General features: G+C 41.8%; 1 protein-coding gene across 1 annotated transcript; it reads left to right on the top strand.

Moving 5' to 3' along the window:
• Positions 1-13,911: 13,911 nt before the first annotated feature.
• LOC139570901 (serine/threonine-protein phosphatase 2A 55 kDa regulatory subunit B delta isoform-like) lies at positions 13,912-23,158 on the top strand. Its single transcript, XM_071393213.1, has 10 exons — positions 13,912-14,104; positions 14,271-14,345; positions 15,893-15,990; positions 16,665-16,830; positions 16,912-17,024; positions 17,137-17,314; positions 17,465-17,629; positions 17,742-17,911; positions 21,285-21,376; positions 21,492-23,158. The coding sequence occupies exons 1-10, from the start codon at positions 14,098-14,100 to the stop codon at positions 21,769-21,771; spliced, it is 1,344 nt and encodes a 447-aa protein (XP_071249314.1). The 5' UTR covers positions 13,912-14,097; the 3' UTR covers positions 21,772-23,158.
• Positions 23,159-24,611: the final 1,453 nt, after the last annotated feature.

Here is a 24,611-nt window from a genome sequence, read left to right as displayed (position 1 = left end):
AAGCATGTAGCTACAGTATGCTGCCATACACATTCCAGTAATGACAGAGTACAACACTAAGTACAAACACCATCTGATAAGCCACAGGTTTATCAAGCTCCATTTCTTCAATAAAGAACCATTCAAAATGAGTGCTTGTTCCCTGAAATCCTGTCAGAAATGTGGTCTTGAAGTCTGTGGTGTACATGAACTCGTCAGGGTGGACCAGTTCAATGTGGAGTGTAACCTTTTCACTGCGATTGAACCTGCACATACAAGTGTTATGAAAGGTCCCTGTGGCCCCCTGATCTTTTGACATGGATTTAAAGACTTGCTACTTTATTAACTACTAAGCCCTTTATGCTTGTCCTATATTGTGGCATGTTACGAGCCAATACTTCATTGTCTAGCATTATTGAGAGTCAGGGTACACACAATCTCCACCATTTCCCCAGAGTGAGGTCATGGCGGTCGGGAAGAAGAGAAGATCCAAGTGCAACTTAACCCCTCTTTTTTCTTATCTGTTGTTATAACAGAAGGATTCCAATAGGCCAGGGGATGGATTGACCTTTTATGGGTGCCGTTAATTCAAAATTCAAATAAAGATATTTTGAGGTCTTCAGTATTTGCTTTATCTTCACGTGATATAATGACCATTTATGTTGATTGTCAAACAAAAAAAAGAGGTCACAGTCCTATTGATTAATTGTTAGCACTAGAAACAACTTAAAATGTTCCTTGTAAGAAATTGTCTTAAAAGTAGGTGAGATGAAACCAAATGTATTGGTTGCTCAATTGCATGGGTGGAATATGTTCATCTGAACATGTCATATACATAATGCTATTTAAAGAGTGTCTTGATTGTTCCTCCCTGTTTCTGCAAAGTTTCTCAATGAGTCAAGTACACTAGCAGTTGATTCTTACCATACATACTGACCCATATGAATGTAAGGCAGTAAGTTGTTGACATTGTTTTAGACTGTTCTTTCAAATGGCCTGTATGCTATAAGAGGGCTATGGCTGTAAGGACTGTGAATAGTCAGTGACATAACGCCATCTAGTGGAATACAATATGCTAAAGGCAATTAGTCTCTTCTATCTTGTTGAAACTACAGTAGCGCATGAACATACAGTACCATTATGGAGCTTTACAAGTTTCACAACGTCTTGTGTGTGATTTAATAAAGCAGAAGAAGAGTACATACAGCAGCTACAAGTGCAGGTAATTATATACCCTACACATAGTCTATGTAGTACTTGCGCATCTTGTGTGACCAACTGATCTTGTTAGGTAATATGAAATCAAATGTTATTTGTCACATGCAACAGGTATGGACTAACAGCGAAATGCTTACTTACGGGTCCTTTTCCAACAATTCTAATATATGCCATTTAGCAGACGCTTTTATTCAAAGTGAAGTCATGTGTACATACACTCCCGTTCAAAAGTTTGGGGTTACTTAGAAATGTCCATGTTTTTGAAAGAAAAGCTCATTTTTGTCCATTAAAATAACATCAAATTGATCAGAAATACAGTGATGACATTGTTAATGTTGTCAATGACTATTATAGCTGGAAACGGCAGATTTTTAATGGAGTATCTACATAGGCGTACAGAGGCCCATTATCAGCAACCATCACTCCTGTGTTCCAATGGCACGTTGTGTTAGCTAGTTTATCATTTTAAAAGGCTAATTGATCATTAGAAAACACTTTTGCAATTATGTTAGCACAGCTGAAAACTCTTGTCCTGATTAAAGAAGCAATAAAACTGGCCTTCTTTAGACCAGTTCAGTATCTGGAGCATCAACATTTGTGGGTTCAATTACAGGCTCAAAAAGGGCCTCCCACTCCTCTTCCTAGTCTGGTTATAGCCAGTTTGCTTTGTTCTGTGAAGGGAGTAGTACACAGTGTTGTAGGAGATCTTCAGTTTCTTGACAATTTCTCGCATGGAATAGCCTTCATTTCTCAGAACAAGAATAGACTGATGAGTTTCAGAAGAAAGGTCTTTGTTTCTATCCATTTTGAGCCTGTAATCGAACCCACAAATACTGATGCTCCAGATACTCAACTAGTCTAAAGAAGGCCAGTTTTATTGCTTCTTTAATCAGAACACCAGTTTTCAGCTGTGCTAACATAACTGCAAAAGTGTTTTGAAATGATCAATTAGCCTTTTAAAATAATAAACTTGGATTAGCTAACACAACGTGCCATTGGAACACAGGAGCGATGGTTGCTGATAATGGGCCTAAAAATCGACCGTTTCCAGCTGCAATAGTCATTGACAACATTAACAATGTCTACACTGTATTTCTGATCAATTTGATGTTACTTTAATGGACAAAAAAATTGCTTTTCTTTCAAAAACATGGACATTTTTAAGTGACCCCAAACTTTTTAATTGTAGTGTACATTTTAAGTATGGGTGGTCCATGGGAATTGAACACACTATCCTGATGTAGCAAGTGCCATTCTCTACCAACTGAGCTACAGAACACCACTGATTAAAAGAAATAAAGAAACAAACAAACAGAATATTATCTTACAAGTTGTTATAGCAACCCATAGGGCTCTTTAGTAGGTCTGCAGTGAGGACAGTTTTGAAGGCAATGCATATATTTACTCTGCTGTCAAGGCCAATTTAACAAGCTAGACCAATATCAAATCCTCAGGCCTCATATATCTCTCAGTTTCTCCTCTCTGCTTGCAAGAGGAGAGTATAAAAAAAACAACAAAGAAAAATAATATGAAAAGCACAGAAGCCAAACAAGAGTCAGTACTGAATAATAGATTGTGTTTGTCTTTGCTGTTGTATGTGAAGACCGAGGGTTGGACAGAGCTCATGCCCATGAGCTGACCAGACAGGTCCAGTCGATTGCGTCTGAGACTGACCAGGAGCAAGGGGGAGGGGTTGGTGGAATGGAGGACTGGGGCAACAGTGAATCCAGAAGGTTTAATTTATCTCTGTGATACTATATTGTGTGTTTTCATTTAGCTGCTCAAGTGACCAGAGGCTTCTTCACTGGGGCACAAAACACTGAATATTGTATACATTAGCCTCCACGAGTATACCGTTCGTCTCTCTCGACAAACATTCATACACATCTAGCTTGAGATTTTAATGGCTCATGAGAATAGCATACCAAGGTGGTTTAACATGATGGTTAAAATTGTCTTGATACTGATCACATGCTTTTTTCTAATTGCACAACTGTATGGTTTAGTCAAAAAAGGAAAGTATGTTATGAGGCATGGTTGCATTAATAGATAATAGAAACACCTACCTAAGGGAATCGTATGTGTATGCAGTCATGTAGTATGAAAAGATACCCACTGACGGCTATGGAGTGAGACAAGGTTGTTGCTGAGGGGCCTAAGTAACACACAGTAAGCTGTGTTTTAAGAGAAAAACAATGTACATTTACCTTTATTGTGAGTGTGCCAGTAATGAGGCATATTGTTCTGGGGAAAATGGCAACTTCTCCTGAGGCGCCATGTCTACTGAATGTGGCCCTGATCCTTGATAAAACAGAAGGCGCACCAATCAATCTCTCTAGGTTGCCCACAGCCAGAGAATGCCACGACACCACATGTTTGCCTTGCATCATAGTAACAAGTTAACACACAGACAGCAGAGTAACCATCCTCAAGCAGCCTCAAGCTTTCCTATAATCAATTCCCAAAGGCATGGGGAACTATCGAAGTCAACTATCAAAGAGTTAATGGAGGCGTGGAAAAAAGTCAATACCTCTCGTTATACCTTACAGAGGTGAAGGAACCCCATATGCACGCACACATATGCACGCACACACACACACACATGCACACACACGGACACATAGGCTTTGGAAAAATGAAATCCTGGACTATTATAGAAAACATTATTGCTGCCTTGTATGAAGATGTGAAATTGGTGTTTTTAATTTATGACCCATCAAATGAGTGGAGATTTTTGAGTGAAGAAATCAATTAAAATGACTTAGAATAATGTATCCAAATGTCCACTAGATGTCCCTTGTGCACCATGTAACACAGTAGGCTATATCTCTCCAAAGTGGGACTCAAATGAATAAAATGTTTTGTTTTGATAGGCTTAAAGTAACTGTTCAGTTAAAATCTTTTGTTTAAAAGCTCATAATCTGTCAACCTTCATTCTACTAATTTATTTTATATTATCAACTAGGGTCATTTTGACCCCAAGAAAAAACTATGGGAAAACCAACAATCATAGACAAATCTAAACTTAATTCTTATCAAAACGTCATTTGACATGTAAATAATGTTATCAAAAAAATAACAAAAACAGAGTGTTGTTTTAGCAAATATACAGTCAACTTGCATATTCTGTCAAATTAAAATAGAAACGTTTTCCTTAAATAATGTGCAGCTTTTTTCCAAAGTAGGATCCACGCTAGTACTAAAGAGCGGAAATTATTATTATTGTTTTATTTTTATTGTCACACACCAGATAGATGCAGTGAAATGTACCAACATTTGATTGTAGTATCATTTCGTTTTTAGAATGTTTAAAAGTAAATATTAATTTGACCTTATTTATGTGGTACAAACACTGTCATTTAAAGGGGCGGTACACTAAAGTTTGAAATATACTTAATTTTATTGACATTCATCCTGAAAGAGAATTACCAAAAATATGGATTTGTTTTCTTTATTTAGTTACCCTAAAACCAACATTAGCGTTGCTGCTAGTGAAACAATGGGAGTGGTAGGGCCTATGTCAAGAGGCTTCAAAATGCATGCGCAAATCTTCAAAGTTACTTCAAAGCAAATGTTATAGCAACCCAAATACCATATCAACTTGCACATATAGAATATTGGAGGATATTATAGGAAATCTGGTATTTAAATAACATTTTCCATATAATAACTATTTTTCTTTATTTTTACTATTTTCTACATTGTAGAATAATAGTGAAGACATCAAAACTATGAAATAACACATATGGAATCATGTAGTAATCAAAAAGGTGTTAAACAATTCAAAATATATTTCAGATTTTAGACTTTTCAAAGTAGCCACCCTTTGCCTTGATATAAGCTATACACAATCTTGGCATTCTCTCAACCAGCTTCATGAGGAATGTTTTTCCAACAGTTTTGAAGGAGTTCCCACATATGCTGTGCACGTGGCTGCTTATCCTTCCCCCCTCGGTCTGACTCATCCCAAACCATCTCAATTGGGTTGAGGTGGGGTGATTGTGGAGGCCAGGTCATCTGATGCAGCACTCCATGGCTCTCCTTCTTGGTCAAATAGCTCTTACACAGCCTGGAGGTGTTTTGGGTCATTGTCCTGTTGGAAACGAAATGATAGTCCTACTAAGCGCAAACCAGATGGGATGTCGTATCGCTGCAGAATGCTGTGGTAGCCATGCTGGTTAAGTGTGCCTTGAATTCTAAATATATCCCCAACAGTGTCACCAGCAAACCACCCCGGCAAAATCACACCTCCTCCTCCATGCTTCACGGTGGGAACCACACATGCGGAGAGCATCCGTTCACCTACTCTGCATCTCACAAAGACACGGCGGTTGGAACCAAACATCTCAAATATGGACTCATCAGACCAAAGGACAGGTTTCCACCAGTCTAATGTTCATTGCTTGTGTTTCTTGGCCCAAGCAAGTCTCTTCTTATTATTTGTGTCCTTTAGTAGTGGTTTCTTTGCAGAAATTCGACAATGGAGGCCTGATTTACGCAGTCTCCTCTGAACAGTTGATTTTGAGATGTGTCTGTTACTTGAACTCTGTGAAGCATTTATTTGGGCTGTAATCTGAGGAGCAGTTAACGCTAATGAACTTATCCTCTGCAGCAGCGGTAACTCTGGGTCATCCTATCCTGTGGCGCTCCTCATGAGAACCAGTTTCATCATAGCGCTTGATGGTTTTTGCGACTGCACTTGAAGAAACTTTCAAAGTTCTTGAAATTTTCCGCATTGTCTGACCTTCATTTCATTTCATGATGGACTGTCATTTCTCTTTGCTTATTTGAGCTGTTCTTGCCATAATATGGACTTGGTCTTTTACCAAATAGGGCTATCTTCTGTATACCAACCCTACCTTGTCACAACACAACTGATTGGATCAAACTTAATAAGAAGGAAATACATTCTACAAATGTACTTTTATTTCACTACATCCCCATATGCCATGTCTTGAAATATGCAGACATACAGATTAAAAGTTTGCATTGTAATACTTCTGGCAGCCAACTTTCTAGCTCCACCCATAACTATTGAACATTATTGAGTCATTGTTAGTTTACACTTAAAACATTACTCTGCCATTGTGCTGTAGAATTTGTGAATTTTGTGTCTTCTGTAATACATTTTGTACATTAGTTTACACTGGATTTAGCGTACATTTTCGTTAACTGTACTTTCGTTAGTTAAGCTCCAACATTTCCTCCATCTTGTACCAACATTAGTTATTTTTAAGACTTTGTTCCAATAGTTTATATTCTAACAGATTGTTGGATATGATCACTGCAAGGTTCTGTATATCTTACCTATCATATGAACATCCTTCTGTGGCGCAAATAAGATTCCCTAAAGTTTGCTCTGATGTCCATAAGATTTCATATTGAAATGTTATGATATTTAACTTTTATGTTGCATGTATTTGAAAATATCTACATTGGTCAGTCCAAAATTGCTTACTAATTCTGTCATGGAAATAAAAGTATTTCCTGTTACTAAGTCATTTACGATTTCCATGCCATAATTTTCCAAGGATTGTTCCATAGGGTTGTTTTAGGGAGTGATATTGGTTCCTGTAGAATACACTAGTATGGTGTTTAGTATATACAAAAGTATATACTATACATACAAAAGTATGTGGACACACCTTCAAATTAGTAGATTTGGCTATTTCAGCCACACCCGTTGCTGACAGGTGTATAAAATCGAGCAAACAGCCATGCAATCTCCATAGACAAACATTGGCAGTAGAATGGCCTTACTGAAGACCTCAGTGACTTTCAACATGGCACCGTCATGTCACATCCTCATCTGTTTCACCTGTCTTGTGCTTGTCTCCACCCCCCACCAGGTGTCTCCCATTTCCCCCTGTGTACTTATACCTGCATTTTCTGTTGATCTGTGCCCAGTTTGTCTTGTCAAGTCTTACCAGTGTGTTTTCCAGTATATCTAGGTTCTGTTTTCTAGTCATCCCGATTCTGACCACTCTACCTGCCCTGAGCCTGCCTGCCGTACTGTCCCATATTGACGCTGTCTTGGATTACCGACCCCTGCCTGCCCTGGACCCGCCATTTGCCTGCCTCCTGTTTTGTAATAAACAACTGAGAATCGAACTAAACAACTGAGAATCGAACTGTCTGCCTCCTGTCTCTGCATCTGGGTCTTATCCTGAGTTGTGTTGGTCATAGGATGCCATCTTTGCAACAAATCAATTCATCAAATTTCTGCCCTGCTAGAGCTGCCACGATCAACTGTTATTGTGCAGTGGAAACGTCTAGGAGCAACAACGGCTCAGCCACGAAGTGGTAGGCCACACAAGCTTACAGAATGGGACCGTCAAGTGCTGAAGCGTGTAGCGTGTAAAAATCGTCTGTCCTCAGTTGCGGCATGACGTGAACAGTACGAACCTGTGTCACTACCAAAGTCTAATGGTTTTAAATGACTGCTTTGTATTGTCTGTATTGTCTCACTTGTAGAATTTGCTTGCAGTAGGTCTCTTAAAAAAGAGAAGCCGTGCAAGGTTATTAAACCGAGGTGCCTAGTTATTCTTCTTTTGTTGATATCAGGTAACGTGCAACCTAACCCTGGCCCTGATATGCAATGTCTCCAAACCGACTCTGAATTTAAATCTTGCTCTGGTTTTGGTATTTCTCATTTAAATGTACGCAGCCTGTTGTCCAAAATTGATGGGGTTAGGATTTGGGCTAAATCAACTGATGCTGATGTAATTGTGTTTTCTGAAACCTGGCTCAGCAAGCCTGTTCTTGATAAGGATATTTGTATAAATGGTTACAATGTGTATCGCACTGATCGAGTTAAGAAAGGTGGGGGTGTGGCTATATATGTAAAGACTAAATTCCTTGTACGTGTGGCAAAGTCTGAAACTATTTGTCTTCTCTGATGCAACTTATGACTAAACTTTACAGTGACATGATCTTGATTGGTGGTCTCAACTGGTGTTGGTTAAAGCTGGTGTCTGATGATTTAAAAATGTATTGTAATTCTATGAATCTTACCCAGTTGATTAACTCACCCAAATCTCAAATGTCCAGAGAAATCTACCCTGATTGATTTGATATTGACAAATGTTCCACATAAATATTCTGCGGTTGGTGTTTTTTGTAATGATTTAAGTGACCATTGTGCTGTTGTTGCTGTTAGAAATGCTAAGGTTCCTAAGACAAACCCACACTTTATTTGTAAGAGAAATTTTAAGAGTTTTAATGAGCAGGCTTTCTTTCATGATTTGTTTTATTTTGACTGGAGCAAGATTGAGCTTATCCCTGATGTGGAAACTGCCTGGAAATTCTTTCATTATGTTTTTTTCCAAATAGTAAACAAACATGCCCCATTCCGCAGGTTCAGGGTCAAAGGGCGGGATAATCCATGGTTTTCTTATGAGCTGTCTTGTATTATTCACAAACGTAATCTAGCCTGGGCTAAAGCAAGGAAATCATGTTCTGATGCTGATTGGCTTCTTTTTAGGAAGTTACGAAACAAGTGTTATTTTCTTCTCAGGAAGGCCAAGTCTGAATATTTTGTGTCTGTTAATAACCTGAGTTACCCTAAAGATTTGGAAGGCTATTAAGTCTATGTCTGGAAACAGTAATGTTATAAATTACCGTCATGTGTATTGAAGGACTTTGTTGCTGTATATGACAAAACTGAAATGCTGAATTGTTTCAATGAGCACTTTGTATCACCTCGTAGGCTGTTTGATTCGGTGTCCTCTGTCTCTGTACAACCCTGTGTGGATGAACCAGCAAGAGCTGGTCAAACTTTTAGCATTTTGCCATTCTCAGTGCAGGAGGTACATAAAGCCTTGAAATCCTTAGATCAAAGAAAGCCTGCAGGTCCTGATCTTCTTGATCCCTGCTTTTTAAATCTGGCAGCTGATTGCATAGCTGAACCACTTACATATCTGTTCAATCTCACCCTGGAATGTAGTGAAATTCCAAAGATCTGGAAATCAGCATTTGTCATACCACTTTTAAAAGGGGGAGATCCAACTATTTTAAATATGTATAGGCCGATCTCAAAGCTGTCAACCCTGGCAAAAATACTTGAAACCCTTGTTAATGAACAGCTAAAATAGTTTTTATATACTAACTCTATTTTATCAATGTACCAATCAGGCTTCAGGAAGAAGCATATCTCAATTACCACAGCCATGAAGGTTTTACATGATATCAATTATGCCCTTAACAAAAAACAACACTGTCAAACTTTTTATTGATCTCTAAGGCTTTAGATACAGATGATCATGCTATACTGAGTCAGAGATTGTCGAGCGTAGGTCTTTCAGAGCATGCAGTTGCATGGTTTGCTAACTATTTGCATGATAGTGCACTCAATTTGGCCTCAGGTCTGTTAAATTGTCTGTAATGGTGTGCCCTAGGGCTCTGTACTTGGTCCCCTCTTATTCACTATTTATATACACTTGAAATAAAGGGCGCCACCCGGCGTCCCACCTGGGCGAGCCGGACTGGCCGGCTGAGGCGTGACAGCCTGACGATCCCGCTGCAGAGTAGAAGTCCCATGGGCCGGGTGAAACATGACGTGGGATGGGAACCTGCCGAGCCAACCGGGACAAGGAAACCTCTCGAGCCAGTTAGGGCATGACAGTCCGACGAGCCAGCATAGGCACCCCTGGTTCCATCAATGGCGGGCCGCGGGTCCGATGTCACCAACAAAACAAATGGACCGGCTGAGGCATAAGAGCCCGACGAGTCGGCTGAAGCATGACGTGGGATGGGAACCTGCCAAGCCAATCGGGGCAGGGAAACCTCTCGAGCCAGCTAGGGCATGACAGCCCGACGAGCCAGCTTAGGCACCCCTGGTTCCATCGGTAGCGGCCCCCAAGTCTGACGTCACCATCAACAAAACAAAACCCTAAAAAACTCCCTGACGCTTCTTGTAATGGTAGTAGCTTTCTGTAAGGCCCAACGCAGCAGATGAGAAGCAGGTACAGGGAGTGAACCATTTAATACAGATGGACATGCAACGGAACAGGGAAAGCGTATGGACATAAACACGACACGACAAACAATGCTACTACAGGGAACAACACAGAGGAGCAGACATATATGCAGGGGCAATCAACAAAGTGAGGGAGTCCAGGTGAGTCCAATGAGCGCAGCTGCGCGTAATGATGGTAACAGGTGCGTATGATGACGGGTAGCCTGGCACCCTCCAGCGCCAGGGAGGGAGAGCGGGAGCAGGAGTGACACTTACCAAAAAATTTAAGCTGAAGTTGGGATTTTACTTTAGAAATAAGGCCTGTTTTTCTTTTGAAGCCAGAAGGAGGCCAGTATCAGCTACATTTATGCCTATACTAGACTATAGGGTATTTTATATATGAATGCTTCCGCTCAGCATTTGAGATCAATTGACACCGTTTACCATGGAGCATTGAGATTTATTTTAAACTACAAAACCCTTATGAACCACTGCACTTTATATACCAGGGTTGGCTGGCATTCTCCAGTCAATCATAGGCTCAGTCACTGGTATACTGGTATCACTGGTGTCTTTACAAAGACATTTTACCATTTTATTTGTGCATTTTTATAATCTCCGCATATGTGATTCCCACCGTGAAGCATGGAGAAGGAGGTGTAATGGTGTGCGGGTGCTTTGCTGGTGACACTGTCAGTGATTTATTTAGAATTCAAGGCACATTTAACCAGCATGGCTACCACAGCATTCTGCAGCGATATACTATCCCATCTGGTCTGTGCTTACTGGGACTATCATTCGTTTTTCAACAGGGCAATAACCCAACACACCTCCAGCCAGTGTAAGGACTAATTGATCAAGAAGGAGAGTGATGGAGTGCTGCATCAGATGACCCATCCTCCACAATCACCCGACCTCAACCCAATTGAGATGGTTTGGGATGAGTTGGACCGTAGAGTGAAGGATAAGCAGCCAACAAGTGCTCAGCATACAGTTGAAGTCGGAAGTTTACATACACCTTAGCCAAATAAGGTAAATAAGGTTTAACTTGGGTCAAACATTTCGAGTAGCCTTCCACAAGCTTCCCACAATGAGTTGGGTGAATTTTGGCCCATTCCTCCTGACAGAGCTGGTGTATGCAAACTTCTGACCCACTGGAATTGTGATACAGTGAATGATAAGTGAAATAATCTGTCTGTAAACAATTGTTAGAAAAATTACTTGTGCCATGCACAAAATAGATGTCCTAACGAACTTGCCAAAACTATATATATAACTATATCAACCACTCCAAGCATTTTTCGGAGTGGTTGAAAAACTAGTTTTAATGACTCCAACCTAAGTGTATGTAAACTTCCGACTTGTGACCAATGTTCAATGACTATGTACATACTGTAGGGCAGCATTCTCTAAGAAGCAGGGTTAAGCCGGCTAGTAACAGTGACACGAAAGTTCAGGGCAGGGTACTGGGCGCCTTCTTCATACTGTCTGTGCGGATGGACCGTTTCAGGTTGTCAGTGATGTCCTACAGTTAGGGATGGATGGATGGATGGGAGGATGGAACTGAGCGAGTGGGAAATGGAGTCCCTTGAGACGGCAAGAACGAGATGTATATCAAAAGAAGAGCAGTATTATCATAAGAAGACATATTTTTTTAATTTCACCTTTATTTTACCAGGTAGGCAAGTTGAGAACAAGTTCTCATTTATGACTGCGACCTGGCCAAGATAAAGCGAAGCAGTTCGACACATATAACAACACAGAGTTACACATGGAGAAAACAAACATACAGTCAATAATACAGTAGAAAAATAAGTCTATATACAATGTGAGCAAATGAGGTGAGATAAGGGAGGTAAAGGCAATAAATAGGCCATGTGGCGAAGTAAATACAATATAGCAATTAAAACACTGGAATGGTAGATTTGACAGTAGATGAGTGTGCAACGTAGAAATACTGGGGTGCAAAGGAGCTAAATAAATAAATACAGTAGGGGAAGAGGTTGTTGTTTAGGCTATTTATAGATGGGCTATGTACAGGTGCAGTGATCTGTGAGCTGCTCTGACAGCTGGTGCTTAAAGCTAGTGAGGGAGATAAGTGTTTCCAGTTTCAGAGATTTTTGTAGTTCGTTCCAGTCATTGGCAGCAGAGAACTGGAAGGAGAGGCGGCCAAAGGAGGAATTGGCTTTGGGGGTGACAAGTGAGATATACCTGCTGGGACACGTGCTACGGGTGGGTGCAGCTATGGTGACCAGCGAGCAGAGATAAGGCGGGAATTGACCTTGCAGGGTCTTGTAGATGACCTGGAGCCAGTGGGTTTGGCGACGAGTATGAAGCGAGGGCCAGCCAACGAGAGCGTACAGGTCGCAGTGGTGGGTAGTATATGGGGCTTTGGTGACAAAACGGATGGCACTGTGATAGACTGCATCCAATTTGTTGAGTAGGGTGTTGGAGGCTATTTTGTAAATGACATCGCCAAAGTCGAGGATCGGTAAGATGGTCAGTTTTACGAGGGTATGTTTGGCAGCATGAGTGAAGGATGCTTTGTTGCAAAATAGGAAGCCAATTCTAGATTTAACTTTGGATTGGAGATGTTTTATGTGAGTCTGGAAGGAGAGTTTGGAAGGAGAGTTATTTATTTATAGTTAGTATATTTGGATTACGGAGGAGGAATGGAGAGATAAAGAGAGGCAGATGAGGTCGAAGCGATAGAGGGAGGAAGAGGGTGAGCTTGAATTGGTTAAAACATTTGGAAAAAATTGAGATGGTTTGTTAGAATAATGGTGGTAGTGGTAAATGTGAAAGTGGACTGGAGGGGAAGATTCTCTGTGTTTGTGATGCTCGTTGTTTGGTGCGATGCAGGCAGGGTGTCCTGAATGGAGAAACAGAAGAGTCGTTGTCTGTTTTTTTTGTGTGATGTTGAGTCGTTGCTCGACAAAGTGATGTTAGGATATATCAGTTATCCCGTACAAGCTTTTGTACCGAATACAATACGTTGTTACAAGGTGTCAAGCTACTGGGCATGTGGCAGCAGTGTTTAGGAGGGAGGTTCCTAGGTGTGAGAAGTATGCAGAAGGGCATGAGACAAAGGTATGTGTAACATTAGGGTAAGAAGCAGTATGTTTTAATTGTAGGGATGCCCATGGGCCTGGGAATCAAAAATGTCTGGTGACAGAAAGGCAGGTTGAGGTTACCAGGGTTAGAGTAGTGCAAAAGTTACTGCATGCTGAGGCAGTGAATAAAGTAGAGGCAGATGGGTCAAGAGGGAGGGATCCTAAGGGGAATGGTGTGAGTAGTAGATCTGTACCAGTACAAAGGGATTGGCCAACAAGTGATATATGGTTCAGTAAGATTGGATTTTTCTTGTGTTTTATAGCAATGATTATCAACTGTACTGCAGGGATGGAACATACAGTAAGTTGCAGAAAATTGAGGTTGTGGTGGCAGCTGCAGAGAAGTATTTGGGTGTAAGAGATTTGACGTCTGAAGAGTTATTGGGTGTGTTGAGTGGTGGTGTCCCATCCTTTCAGGTTGTTGGCCTGAGGTATGACTCAATAGATTTAGTGGAGTCGGGTGGTGGGTTTTAATGAGTATGGTAGGGTATTTGTTGGTTTATAAGCAAAGTAAAAGGTGTCTAGTTGGTGGCGGTAATGCAACATTTATTGGATGCCAACCGCTGTTGAACCTCATCAAAGAAGATGGATGGATTGATGGATGGTGGGGGTCTGGATAGATACCTGAAAGATGCTTGGAGGCATGTCGAAATAACGTCATTGTGTCACGCAATGTGCGCCATTTTGGATGGGAAAAAAATCACAGACGATTTCCGTGATCTGATCCCGACTCTTCACCTTGCTTGTGGATGTTGACTATTTTTACCCCACGCAAGTTGCATTGGTTGAATAAGCAGTGTTCAGTAATATCAAACTCTGCTAAATGAAACAATGGCAGGTAAGCTACTTTTGTAGCTAGGAAAGGGTCCCCATACCACTCACTCGTTGCTGTGTGGCCTGAATGCAAGTTTTAACTAGGCTAGCTAACGTTAACTGACAACACATCATTTGACTAAATGGGTTGGTGAACTGGCGCTAATTATTCCAATATTGTTGTTATGCAGGAGTTGCCGGTGGAAATGATTTTCAGTGGTGTTTCTCACAAGTGAAGGGGGCAATAGATGAAGATGTTGCGGAAGGTGAGTAGCTAATGGTAGCTAGCTACACGTTAGCGTTTGAGCTCAAATGTGATACTGTTAGCTAACTTCCGCCAACTACGCCTTTGACTGACTGTCTTTTCAAGAACAAAGATGTCATGACACTGCATGTATATAAGGAGTACTGCTGGGCAACGCGGAGTTTGTTTTTCTAACTAACTAGCTAACGTTACCTTAGCTGGCTTCTCTTGCCTACGGTCGGCTAGCATTAGCAAGCTAACGGTATAACTACCCAAACAACTGTCCCCAGTAACTTATGTCCCGCACATTTATGTAACATATAATACGAATTAGGCAGTCAGAGTACGTATTAGATATTGTAATTTTTGTAGGCTAGTAAGATAAATCTCCTGTCGTAAACTAACGAGTTATCTTGCTAGCGTAGTTATTAAGTTAGCTAGTGTTGGTGCGATTTGTCAATGACGTCAAAGGTCTGCGTCGGGAACATGGCAAGTATACCGTTTTTTAAATTAGTTTTTTATTGAATTTCTATACATTTTGAAGCATACAAATGTGTTACAAAAATCTATGCGCCCTTCCTAAAAATTCTAACACAAAACATCACAAACAGATAAACACAAGAACAGAAACACCTACAGGGTTTTTACATTCAAATAAATTTGAATAGCTTAGTGTATCAATTGATTTCATTGCCTTATTGTTACAGAGCATAGTATTCAATGTTGTAAAGTAATTCTTTAAATCTACCTTGAAAAATAGTGAAAATTATGTTGTTGTTTTTTAAAATAAATGTTATGGGATGTAATATTTGGCAAGACTTATATTCAAATGAATCTGTACCTTTTTGTTAGTGGATTATCTTATCAAAAAACTAAAAGAACCTCACAAGCTTGCAGATGAATGTCCCTACCAAATCTTTTACCCAAATCCTGCTGAAGATCCACCCAGAACATAGTCACATACACACATTGGAAATACAAATGCCCCAAGTGATTCTGGCCCAGATTGACAAAATTTACATTTCTCATAAACACTTCTAATATATTTACTGATACTATGAGTGTTTCCCTCACTTTGTTTGTGAGCATATATTGTATGATAAAGTACTGGTGCTTTTATGACAACTGTGAACTAGGAGGGAAAAAAACAAGGTCAAATCATTACGTCTGTGATCTGCAGGTCCTTAAGTCAGAGCTCTAAAAAAAGTTTCCGGCTTGGAATTCTGTGTTGGATGACCGTTCAAAATGATTTTCCCAGTCGTAGCTAGTTTTTTTTTCTTCAAGTTACCAGTTGTTTTGAACGCGGCATACATTCTGATAGGGAGAGAGTAACATTTGTGTGTTTGATTCTTTCAAAGTAGAGGTAGAAATGTACAAACTGCTCTGTCGACTACATTGCATAGTGTGCACCCATGAAAGTTTCACCATGATTGTTTTTTGTACCAGGTGTTGTCATTTTGCTGATGTGTGTCTAATGTATAAGGATAACCCTTAAATGTATAAGGATAACCCTTATACACTTAATCATGCTCCAGAATCCAGATTTTATGGTACATGTCCTCCTTTCAGCTGATATCATCTCAACGGTTGAATTCAACCATTCTGGAGAGTTTCTAGCAACTGGAGACAAGGGAGGCAGAGTTGTCATATTTCAACATGAACAGGAGGTGAATTTTATAATTACCAACTACATTTATTTTCATAAACACTAGCTAAGTTTCCATCCAATTGGCGACAGATTTTCATGCAAATATTCTAAATCCGCATTTTCCCAACAGAGATGATTCCATCAAATTGACTTGTTGCGGATAAAGGCTGTGCGTGATGACGTAGTGCACATAAAAATTACTTTTGCGGTTAAATTCCCATGTACCGGTTTGCATCCCATTTTCAACTCTACTGATGTTTTTTTCACACAAAAAAGTTGCGTTTATAGCGAATGTGTCCACTGGTATTGGCACGTGCGCTCTACAGCTCGCAGATACCGTGCAGGTATAGCCTAGGCTACATGAGATTATTATTGTCCAAATAGCCAGATTCCACCTCCATTTCCTGCGTAATACATTATACCGACACAAAGATCCCACCTTGTCTAGCGTATTTTGTTTTGTTGACGTTTGGAAAATTGACCGCCAAATTTGCTGTTTTCGTCAGACCTGTAATGACTTTTTTTTTATCCGTCGTTCTTTACTCGCATAAAAAGGTTGGATGGAAACCTGGTTACTGACATACATTTTGGAGTCAGCTATGATAGGTTGTTATGGAAAGAAATTATGAAAATTATAATACATGTTTAATATCAAAGTTTGACACGCAGTGCACATCTACTTTTCTCTTTCAGTGTAAAAATAGACCACACCTGCGAGGGGAATACAACGTCTATAGCACATTTCAGAGTCACGAACCTGAATTTGACTACTTGAAAAGTTTAGAAATCGAGGAAAAAATTAACAAAATAAGATGGTTACCCCAACAAAACTCTGCTCACTTTCTGCTCTCAACAAATGGTAAGAACTTTTTGCTTGAACCTACTAAGCTTTTGGTCAGGTTGTCTTCAGCCTGAACATATACGTTTTTGTTTTATACAGATAAAACGATCAAATTGTGGAAAATCAGTGAACGAGACAAGCGGGCTGAGGGTTACAACTTGAAAGACGAAGACGGACGTCTCAGGGATCCCTTTAGAATTACCTCCCTGCGGGTTGGTTTAATGTTGCTTGACCTTTAAGATTTCAGCAAACACTGTACAAGAACAAACACGCGCAGCATGCTTATCGCTTCCACCTCTGAATAAATCTGTCCTGTGTTTATAGGTACCAGTGCTGATGCCCATGGATCTCATGGTAGAAGCAAGTCCTCGGAGGGTGTTTGCCAACGCTCATACATATCATATTAATTCCATTTCTGTAAATAGCGATCATCAAACGTACCTCTCCGCTGATGACCTAAGAATTAACCTATGGCACTTGGAAATCACTGACAGAAGCTTTAGTATCCTTTGTCTGAAAAGTTATCTGTCCTGAAGTCTTCAGCATCATGGCTTTTAGATGCAAATGTTAGCTTTGTCCGAACTGCCCTGTATTAGCCTATATGATCCTTTTAGACTCATTTCAGTTAATTTCCTTAACAGTGTGTTCTCAGACATTGTAGACATCAAGCCTGCCAACATGGAGGAACTGACAGAGGTGATCACAGCTGCTGAGTGCCAGCCAAACCAATGCAATGTATTTGTGTACAGCAGTAGCAAAGGCACCATACGCCTCTGTGACATGCGAGCAGCAGCACTCTGCGATAGGCACACTAAGTGTGAGTATCCGTAGAGCCTTGTTCTCTGCATTCTAAATGATGTTCATTCACAGATAAATGAGCTTTGATTGTCTGTCATTTTGAGTATCTCTCTCCATGTTTGTGATTGTAGTCTTTGAGGAGCCTGAGGATCCAAGCAGCAGGTCGTTCTTCTCTGAGATCATCTCGTCCATTTCTGACGTGAAGTTCAGTCACAGCGGGCGCTACATGATGACACGGGACTACCTCTCCGTCAAGGTGTGGGACCTCAACATGGAGAGCAGGCCAGTCGAGACATATCAGGTACTAGGGCTGGGAATTATCAGGGACCTCACAATACAATATCACATTTACATTTAAGTCATTTAGCAGACGCTCTTATCCAGAGCGACTTACAAATTGGTGCATTCACCTTATGATATCCAGTGGAACAACCACTTTACAATAGTGCATCTAACTCTTTTAGGGGGGGGGGGGGTTAGAAGGATTACTTTATCCTATCCTAGGTATTCCTTAAAGAGGTGGGGTTTCAGGTGTCTCCGGAAGGTGGTGATTGACTCCGCTGACCTGGCGTCGTGAGGGAGTTTGTTCCACCATTGGGGTGCCAGAGCAGCGAACAGTTTTGACTGGGCTGAGCGGGAACTGTACTTCCTCAGAGGTAGGGAGGCGAGCAGGCCAGAGGTGGATGAACGCAGTGCCCTTGTTTGGGTGTAGGGCCTGATCAGAGCCTGAAGGTACGGAGGTGCCGTTCCCCTCACAGCTCCGTAGGCAAGCACCATGGTCTTGTAGCGGATGCGAGCTTCAACTGGAAGCCAGTGGAGAGAGCGGAGGAGCGGGGTGACGTGAGAGAACTTGGGAAAGTTGAACACCAGACGGGCTGCGGCGTTCTGGATGAGTTGTAGGGGTTTAATGGCACAGGCAGGGAGCCCAGCCAACAGCGAGTTGCAGTAATCCAGACGGGAGATGACAAGTGCCTGGATTAGGACCTGCGCCGCTTCCTGCGTGAGGCAGGGTCGTACTCTGCGAATGTTGTAGAGCATGAACCTACAGGAACGGGTCACCGCCTTGATGTTAGTTGAGAACGACAGGGTGTTGTCCAGGATCACGCCAAGGTTCTTAGCACTCTGGGAGGAGGACACAATGGAGTTGTCAACCGTGATGGCGAGATCATGGAACGGGCAGTCCTTCCCCGGGAGGAAGAGCAGCTCCGTCTTGCCGAGGTTCAGCTTGAGGTGGTGATCCGTCATCCACACTGATATGTCTGCCAGACATGCAGAGATGCGATTCACCACCTGGTTATCAGAGGGGGGAAAGGAGAAGATTAATTGTGTGTCGTCTGCATAGCAATGATAGGAGAGACCATGTGAGGATATGACAGAGCCAAGTGACTTGGTGTATAGCGAGAATAGGAGAGGGCCTAGAACAGAGCCCTGGGGGACACCAGTGGTGAGAGCACGTGGTGCGGAGACAGATTCTCGCCACGCCACCTGGTAGGAGCGACCTGTCAGGTAGGACGCAATCCAAGCGTGGGCCGCGCCGGAGATGCCCAGCTCGGAGAGGGTGGAGAGGAGGATCTGATGGTTCACAGTATCAAAGGCAGCCGATAGGTCTAGAAGGATGAGAGCAGAGGAGAGAGAGTTAGCTTTAGCAGTGCGGAGCGCCTCCGTGACACAGAGAAGAGCAGTCTCAGTTGAATGACTAGTCTTGAAACCTGACTGATTTGGATCAAGAAGGTCATTCTGAGAGAGATAGCAGGAGAGCTGGCCAAGGACGGCACGTTCAAGAGTTTTGGAGAGAAAAGAAAGAAGGGATACTGGTCTGTAGTTGTTGACATCGGAGGGATCGAGTGTAGGTTTTTTCAGAAGGGGTGCAACTCTCGCTCTCTTGAAGACGGAAGGGACGTAGCCAGCGGTCAAGGATGAGTTGATGAGCGAGGTGAGGTAAGGGAGAAGGTCTCCAGAAATGGTCTGGAGAAGAGAGGAGGGGATAGGGTCAAGCGGGCAGGTTGTTGGGCGGCCGGCCGTCACAAGACGCGAGATTTCATCTGGAGAGAGAGGGGAGAAAGAGGTCAAAGCACAGGGTAGGGCAGTGAGCAGAACCAGCGGTGTCGTTTGACTTAGCAAACGAGGATCGGATGTCGTCGACCTTCTTTTCAAAATGGTTGACGAAGTCATCAGCAGAGAGGGAGGAGGGGGAGGAGGATTCAGGAGGGAGGAGAAGGTGGCAAAGAGCTTCCTAGGGTTAGAGGCAGATGCTTGGAATTTAGAGTGGTAGAAATTGGCTTTAGCAGCAGAGACAGAAGAGGAGAATGTAGAGAGGAGGGAGTGAAAGGATGCCAGGTCCGCAGGGAGGCGAGTTTTCCTCCATTTCCGCTCGGCTGCCCGGAGCCCTGTTCTGTGAGCTCGCAATGAGTCGTCGAGCCACGGAGCAGGAGGGGAGGACCGAGCCGGCCTGGAGGATAGGGGACATAGAGAGTCAAAGGATGCAGAAAGGGAGGAGAGGAGGGTTGAGGAGGCAGAATCAGGAGATAGGTTGGAGAAGGTTTGAGCAGAGGGAAGAGATGATAGGATGGAAGAGGAGAGAGTAGCGGGGGAGAGAGAGCGAAGGTTGGGACGGCGCGATACCATCCGAGTAGGGGCAGTGTGGGAAGTGTTGGATGAGAGCGAGAGGGAAAAGGATACAAGGTAGTGGTCGGAGACTTGGAGGGGAGTTGCAATGAGATTAGTGGAAGAACAGCATCTAGTAAAGATGAGGTCAAGCGTATTGCCTGCCTTGTGAGTAGGGGGGGAAGGTGAGAGGGTGAGGTCAAAAGAGGAGAGGAGTGGAAAGAAGGAGGCAGAGAGGAATGAGTCAAAGGTAGACGTGGGGAGGTTAAAGTCACCCAGAACTGTGAGAGGTGAGCCATCCTCAGGAAAGGAACTTATCAGGGCGTCAAGCTCATTGATGAACTCTCCAAGGGAACCTGGAGGGCGATAAATGATAAGGATGTTAAGCTTGAAAGGGCTGGTAACTGTGACAGCATGGAATTCAAAGGAGGCGATAGACAGATGGGTCAGGGGAGAAAGAGAGAATGTCCACTTGGGAGAGATGAGGATCCCAGTGCCACCACCCCGCTGACCAGAAGCTCTCGGGGTGTGCGAGAACACGTGGGCAGACGAGGAGAGAGCAGTAGGAGTAGCAGTGTTATCAGTGGTAATCCATGTTTCATGTTACTTAGGTGCCAATACGATATGTATTGCAATTCTCACGATTGTATATGTATTGCGATTCGATGTTCCAAACATATTTCTCACCATATGTCTGCTGCATAGAGACGAGAGAGCCATGAGAAAACGAGTTTTGATCAGTCATGAAAATAAAGTGCTAAAAAATAAATTCCCTATTTAAAAATAAGATGAAGAACAAGCTATGAAGGACAAATACTGAAGTTTTGGTGCAGGTACAACCAACTAGTGCAAAAATAAAATTGTAAAAAAAATAATATCACGATATGTAACTATCCATTTTCCCCCCAATCACTATAAGGTACCTAGCTTGCTCTTCCTAGTGATAACACTACAACTAACATCATTTTCAGTGTGGTCTGCTTACCCACAATTATCGAGTTGGGTATAAGAAAATTGTTGGAAAGACGCAATTCTTTTCCAAATACACTAATCAACGTTCTCCCGTCCAGGTTCACGAATACCTTCGCAGCAAGCTCTGTTCGTTGTATGAAAATGACTGCATCTTCGACAAGTTTGAGTGCTGCTGGAACGGCAGCGACAGGTGAGAAACCCGAGCACTTTCTCTGTTTAAGGCAATATGCAACTACTATGTTGTTCTTTGGACAACTTTTCTGCCAATATGTAAGTTTTAATTATTCATTTCTTTCATTTCTCAGTGCAATCATGACTGGCTCCTACAACAACTTCTTCCGGATGTTTGACCGCAACACCAGGAAGGACATTACACTGGAGGCCTCCAGGGAGAGCAGCAAACCGCGTGGCACACTCAAACCCCGCAAAGTCTCCACTGGAGGCAAGAGGAAGAAAGACGAAATTAGTGTGGACAGCCTGGATTTCAACAAGAAGATCCTGCACACCGCCTGGCACCCCAAAGAAAATGTAATCGCTGTGGCGGCCACCAACAACCTGTACATTTTCCAGGATAAGATCAACTAAAAAAAGAATTGGGCTCCATCCTGAGGACAAGGCTTTACTGTTCCTGCGTAGTTAAGCCTAGTGGTTTATTCGTATCAGAAACTAACAGCCCTATCGTCCTCTTGGTGGCACTTTTCTCCTTTTGTTGCTGCAGGAGGTTGATTGGTCTGCCTGTTTTTTATTTTGAGTCAGAGGTTGATTTTGCCTTGGGTGAATCGGTGCCAGGGCATAGATCGGACCCTGAGAGCCCACCTTATGTTGAATCAATGGAACGGCACTCCCAAGAGGTCAAACTCTTGAACATTGGTGTTTGTGTTGACATTTTCAGCCTTTATTTCATAATCTAACAACCAAACTATGGAAAGCCCTGAAAATGACCTCTTGTCATTGTTATAACACCCTCTTTTGGGCCTTTCTAAAACATGATATTTCCTGGGTTTTAGGCCTACCTGTTAACATTCCCCCATTGACCATGCATTCAGGCCAAAGCACTTGCAACAGGTCATGAATTTGGAAAGTGGACCTTTTTCTTTTCTCTACCCACTCCCTCCTATCCCCAATTTATCCCCCAGACATGGTAATCTCACTGACTGTATCTATTCAAGTACACCTTTATGGTGTCATCCACTTAATAAAAGTAACTAAAACTACAGCTATGTGTTTTAATATTTAGAACTGTATTAAATCATGTTCTTAATTGCTTTGCATGTTTTTATGTTGTGGAGGTGGAAAAAAATTCTGTCACTGCGGTCTTTTGAGTAGTTCTCTCAAGCTATCTTCAAAGGAACTACTCCGAAGTTTCAGAACCACCGTTTGAGACCGATCATGTGCAAGTGTCGAGATATTTATTTGTGTTGCTCTCATTTAAGATACAGGCTGGAAACTTCATGGGAGGAGATGCAAGACAAAGGGAATCTGCAGCCTTAATACCTACGTCTATCAATGACAGCTACTGGTTATGTCCCCAAATGTGTTACAAACCTTATGTGCATTATTTTTAAATTCTATTTTATAGATTTCTCATTACTGCTGCTATTTGTGGCTGTCTGTGAAAACACTAGGTATATAATTAGTCAGAGAAAGAGTACTGCACACCATACAGCTCTATTGATATACAGATTACCTCCAAAACATGGAAAGTTGATAGTTCTTCGTGTAGTAAGAGGACATTCCGACAAGCCTCTTACATGTGCCCTTAAATCATTTATTGGGATCAAAAGTGCATACTTCGTTTTCCAAGTTATCAATGCAAAAATGAAGGTTGAATTGACATATGTACTGATTACAACATTAAAAACAGGAACACTGGTAATAAAGCATTTCTCTGTTTAATAATTAACATGGTGGCAATGTATTCACTTGTTTATGTTGACCAAAGTTAAATAAAATAAAATCATGTTCATCTGCATTATGCCTCCATTAATTTAAACAGGTGAAGTGAGTCTGATGGTATACTGTAGATGACTATTCAGTAAGTTGCAGTGTTCAGAGAAAATTATGGAATGATTTCAAATGCAGCAGGTAGCCTAGCGGTTAAGACCTTTGCTGGTTCAAATCCTGAGACTAGGTGAAAAATCTGTCAATGTGCCCTTGAGCAAGGCACTTAACCCGAATTCTGGCTAAGAGTGTCGGCTAAATAACTCAAACATAAATGAGTACTGAAAAAGTACAATGTAAGTAGCAAAGCGATCAAGTTCTCAAAGAAAATTAGTGAAGGAAATATTTCACAATTAATTTTCATTCACATGAATCATTCCTTGAGCATAACAATCAGGCAAACCACAAACTCGACATGCAAAAGAAAATGAGATAAACATGAATGCCGATTGGCAGCCATCAATATAAAACAACATTCTAAATACTGCGAGGAACAAGGCAGCACCAAGCAGTTCCTGATTCAAGGCATTTCTGGGAGAAAGAAGCAGTACAAAGTATTCACCAAGGTGAAGAAGATAAGATTTGAGGCAATCAGCTAAAATGGAGAATGCTACATCAACCCCTTCTCCCATGATTCTGAAGTTGTCCCATTTGAAGGCATGCCAGTTGTATGAGTCACAACAGGGGTGACTGGTGTCAGAACGCAGCATCAGCATCAGTAGGTGCTGAGACATCTCCCAATGTATATCCTGAGAAGACAGAATAGCAAAGAAAGGTCATTAAAAATGTTCATTTGATTGAAGTAAAAATTCATCATGGCTGCAAATTTAAACCACCAGAAGACTTTTTTATTTATTATTATTTTTAATGGCTGCTGGGTAATTTCATATGCGTTCGTGGGCATAAAATTGAGCGGATGCTGCGCAGGTACACTGATTTGCAAACCAAATGGATGGTCTAGCGCAGTGGTTCCCAAACTTTTTATAGTCCCGTACCCCTTCAAACATTCAATCTCCAGCTGCGTACCCTATTGCACCAGGGTCAGCGCACTCTCAAATGTTGTTTTTTGCCATCATTGTAAGCCTGCCACACACACATTATACAATACATTTATTACATATAAGAATGGGCACAAATAATAATAATCTATCATTTTGCTCTTTATTTAGCCCTCTTACATATAAAACCTTATTTGTTCATCAAAAATTGTGAATAACTCACCACAGGTTAATGAGAAGGGTGTGCTTGAAAGGATGCACATAACTCTGCAATGTTGGGTTGTATTGGAGAGAGTCTCAGTCTTAAATCATTTTCCACACAGAGTCTGTGCCTCTATTTAGATTTCATGCTGGTGAGGGCCGAAAATCCACTCTCAATTAAGTACTTGGTTGCAAAAGACATCAGTGTCTTAACACTGCGATATGCCAAGGTAGGTTACTCTGAGCGCAGCCCTATCCAGAAATCTGGCAATGGCTTCTGATTAA

The sequence above is a fragment of the Salvelinus alpinus genome, chromosome 3 (genome assembly GCF_045679555.1).
Source record: "Salvelinus alpinus chromosome 3, SLU_Salpinus.1, whole genome shotgun sequence".
Lineage (NCBI taxonomy): Eukaryota > Metazoa > Chordata > Actinopteri > Salmoniformes > Salmonidae > Salvelinus > Salvelinus alpinus.
This window is presented reverse-complemented; position numbering and strand designations above follow the sequence as displayed.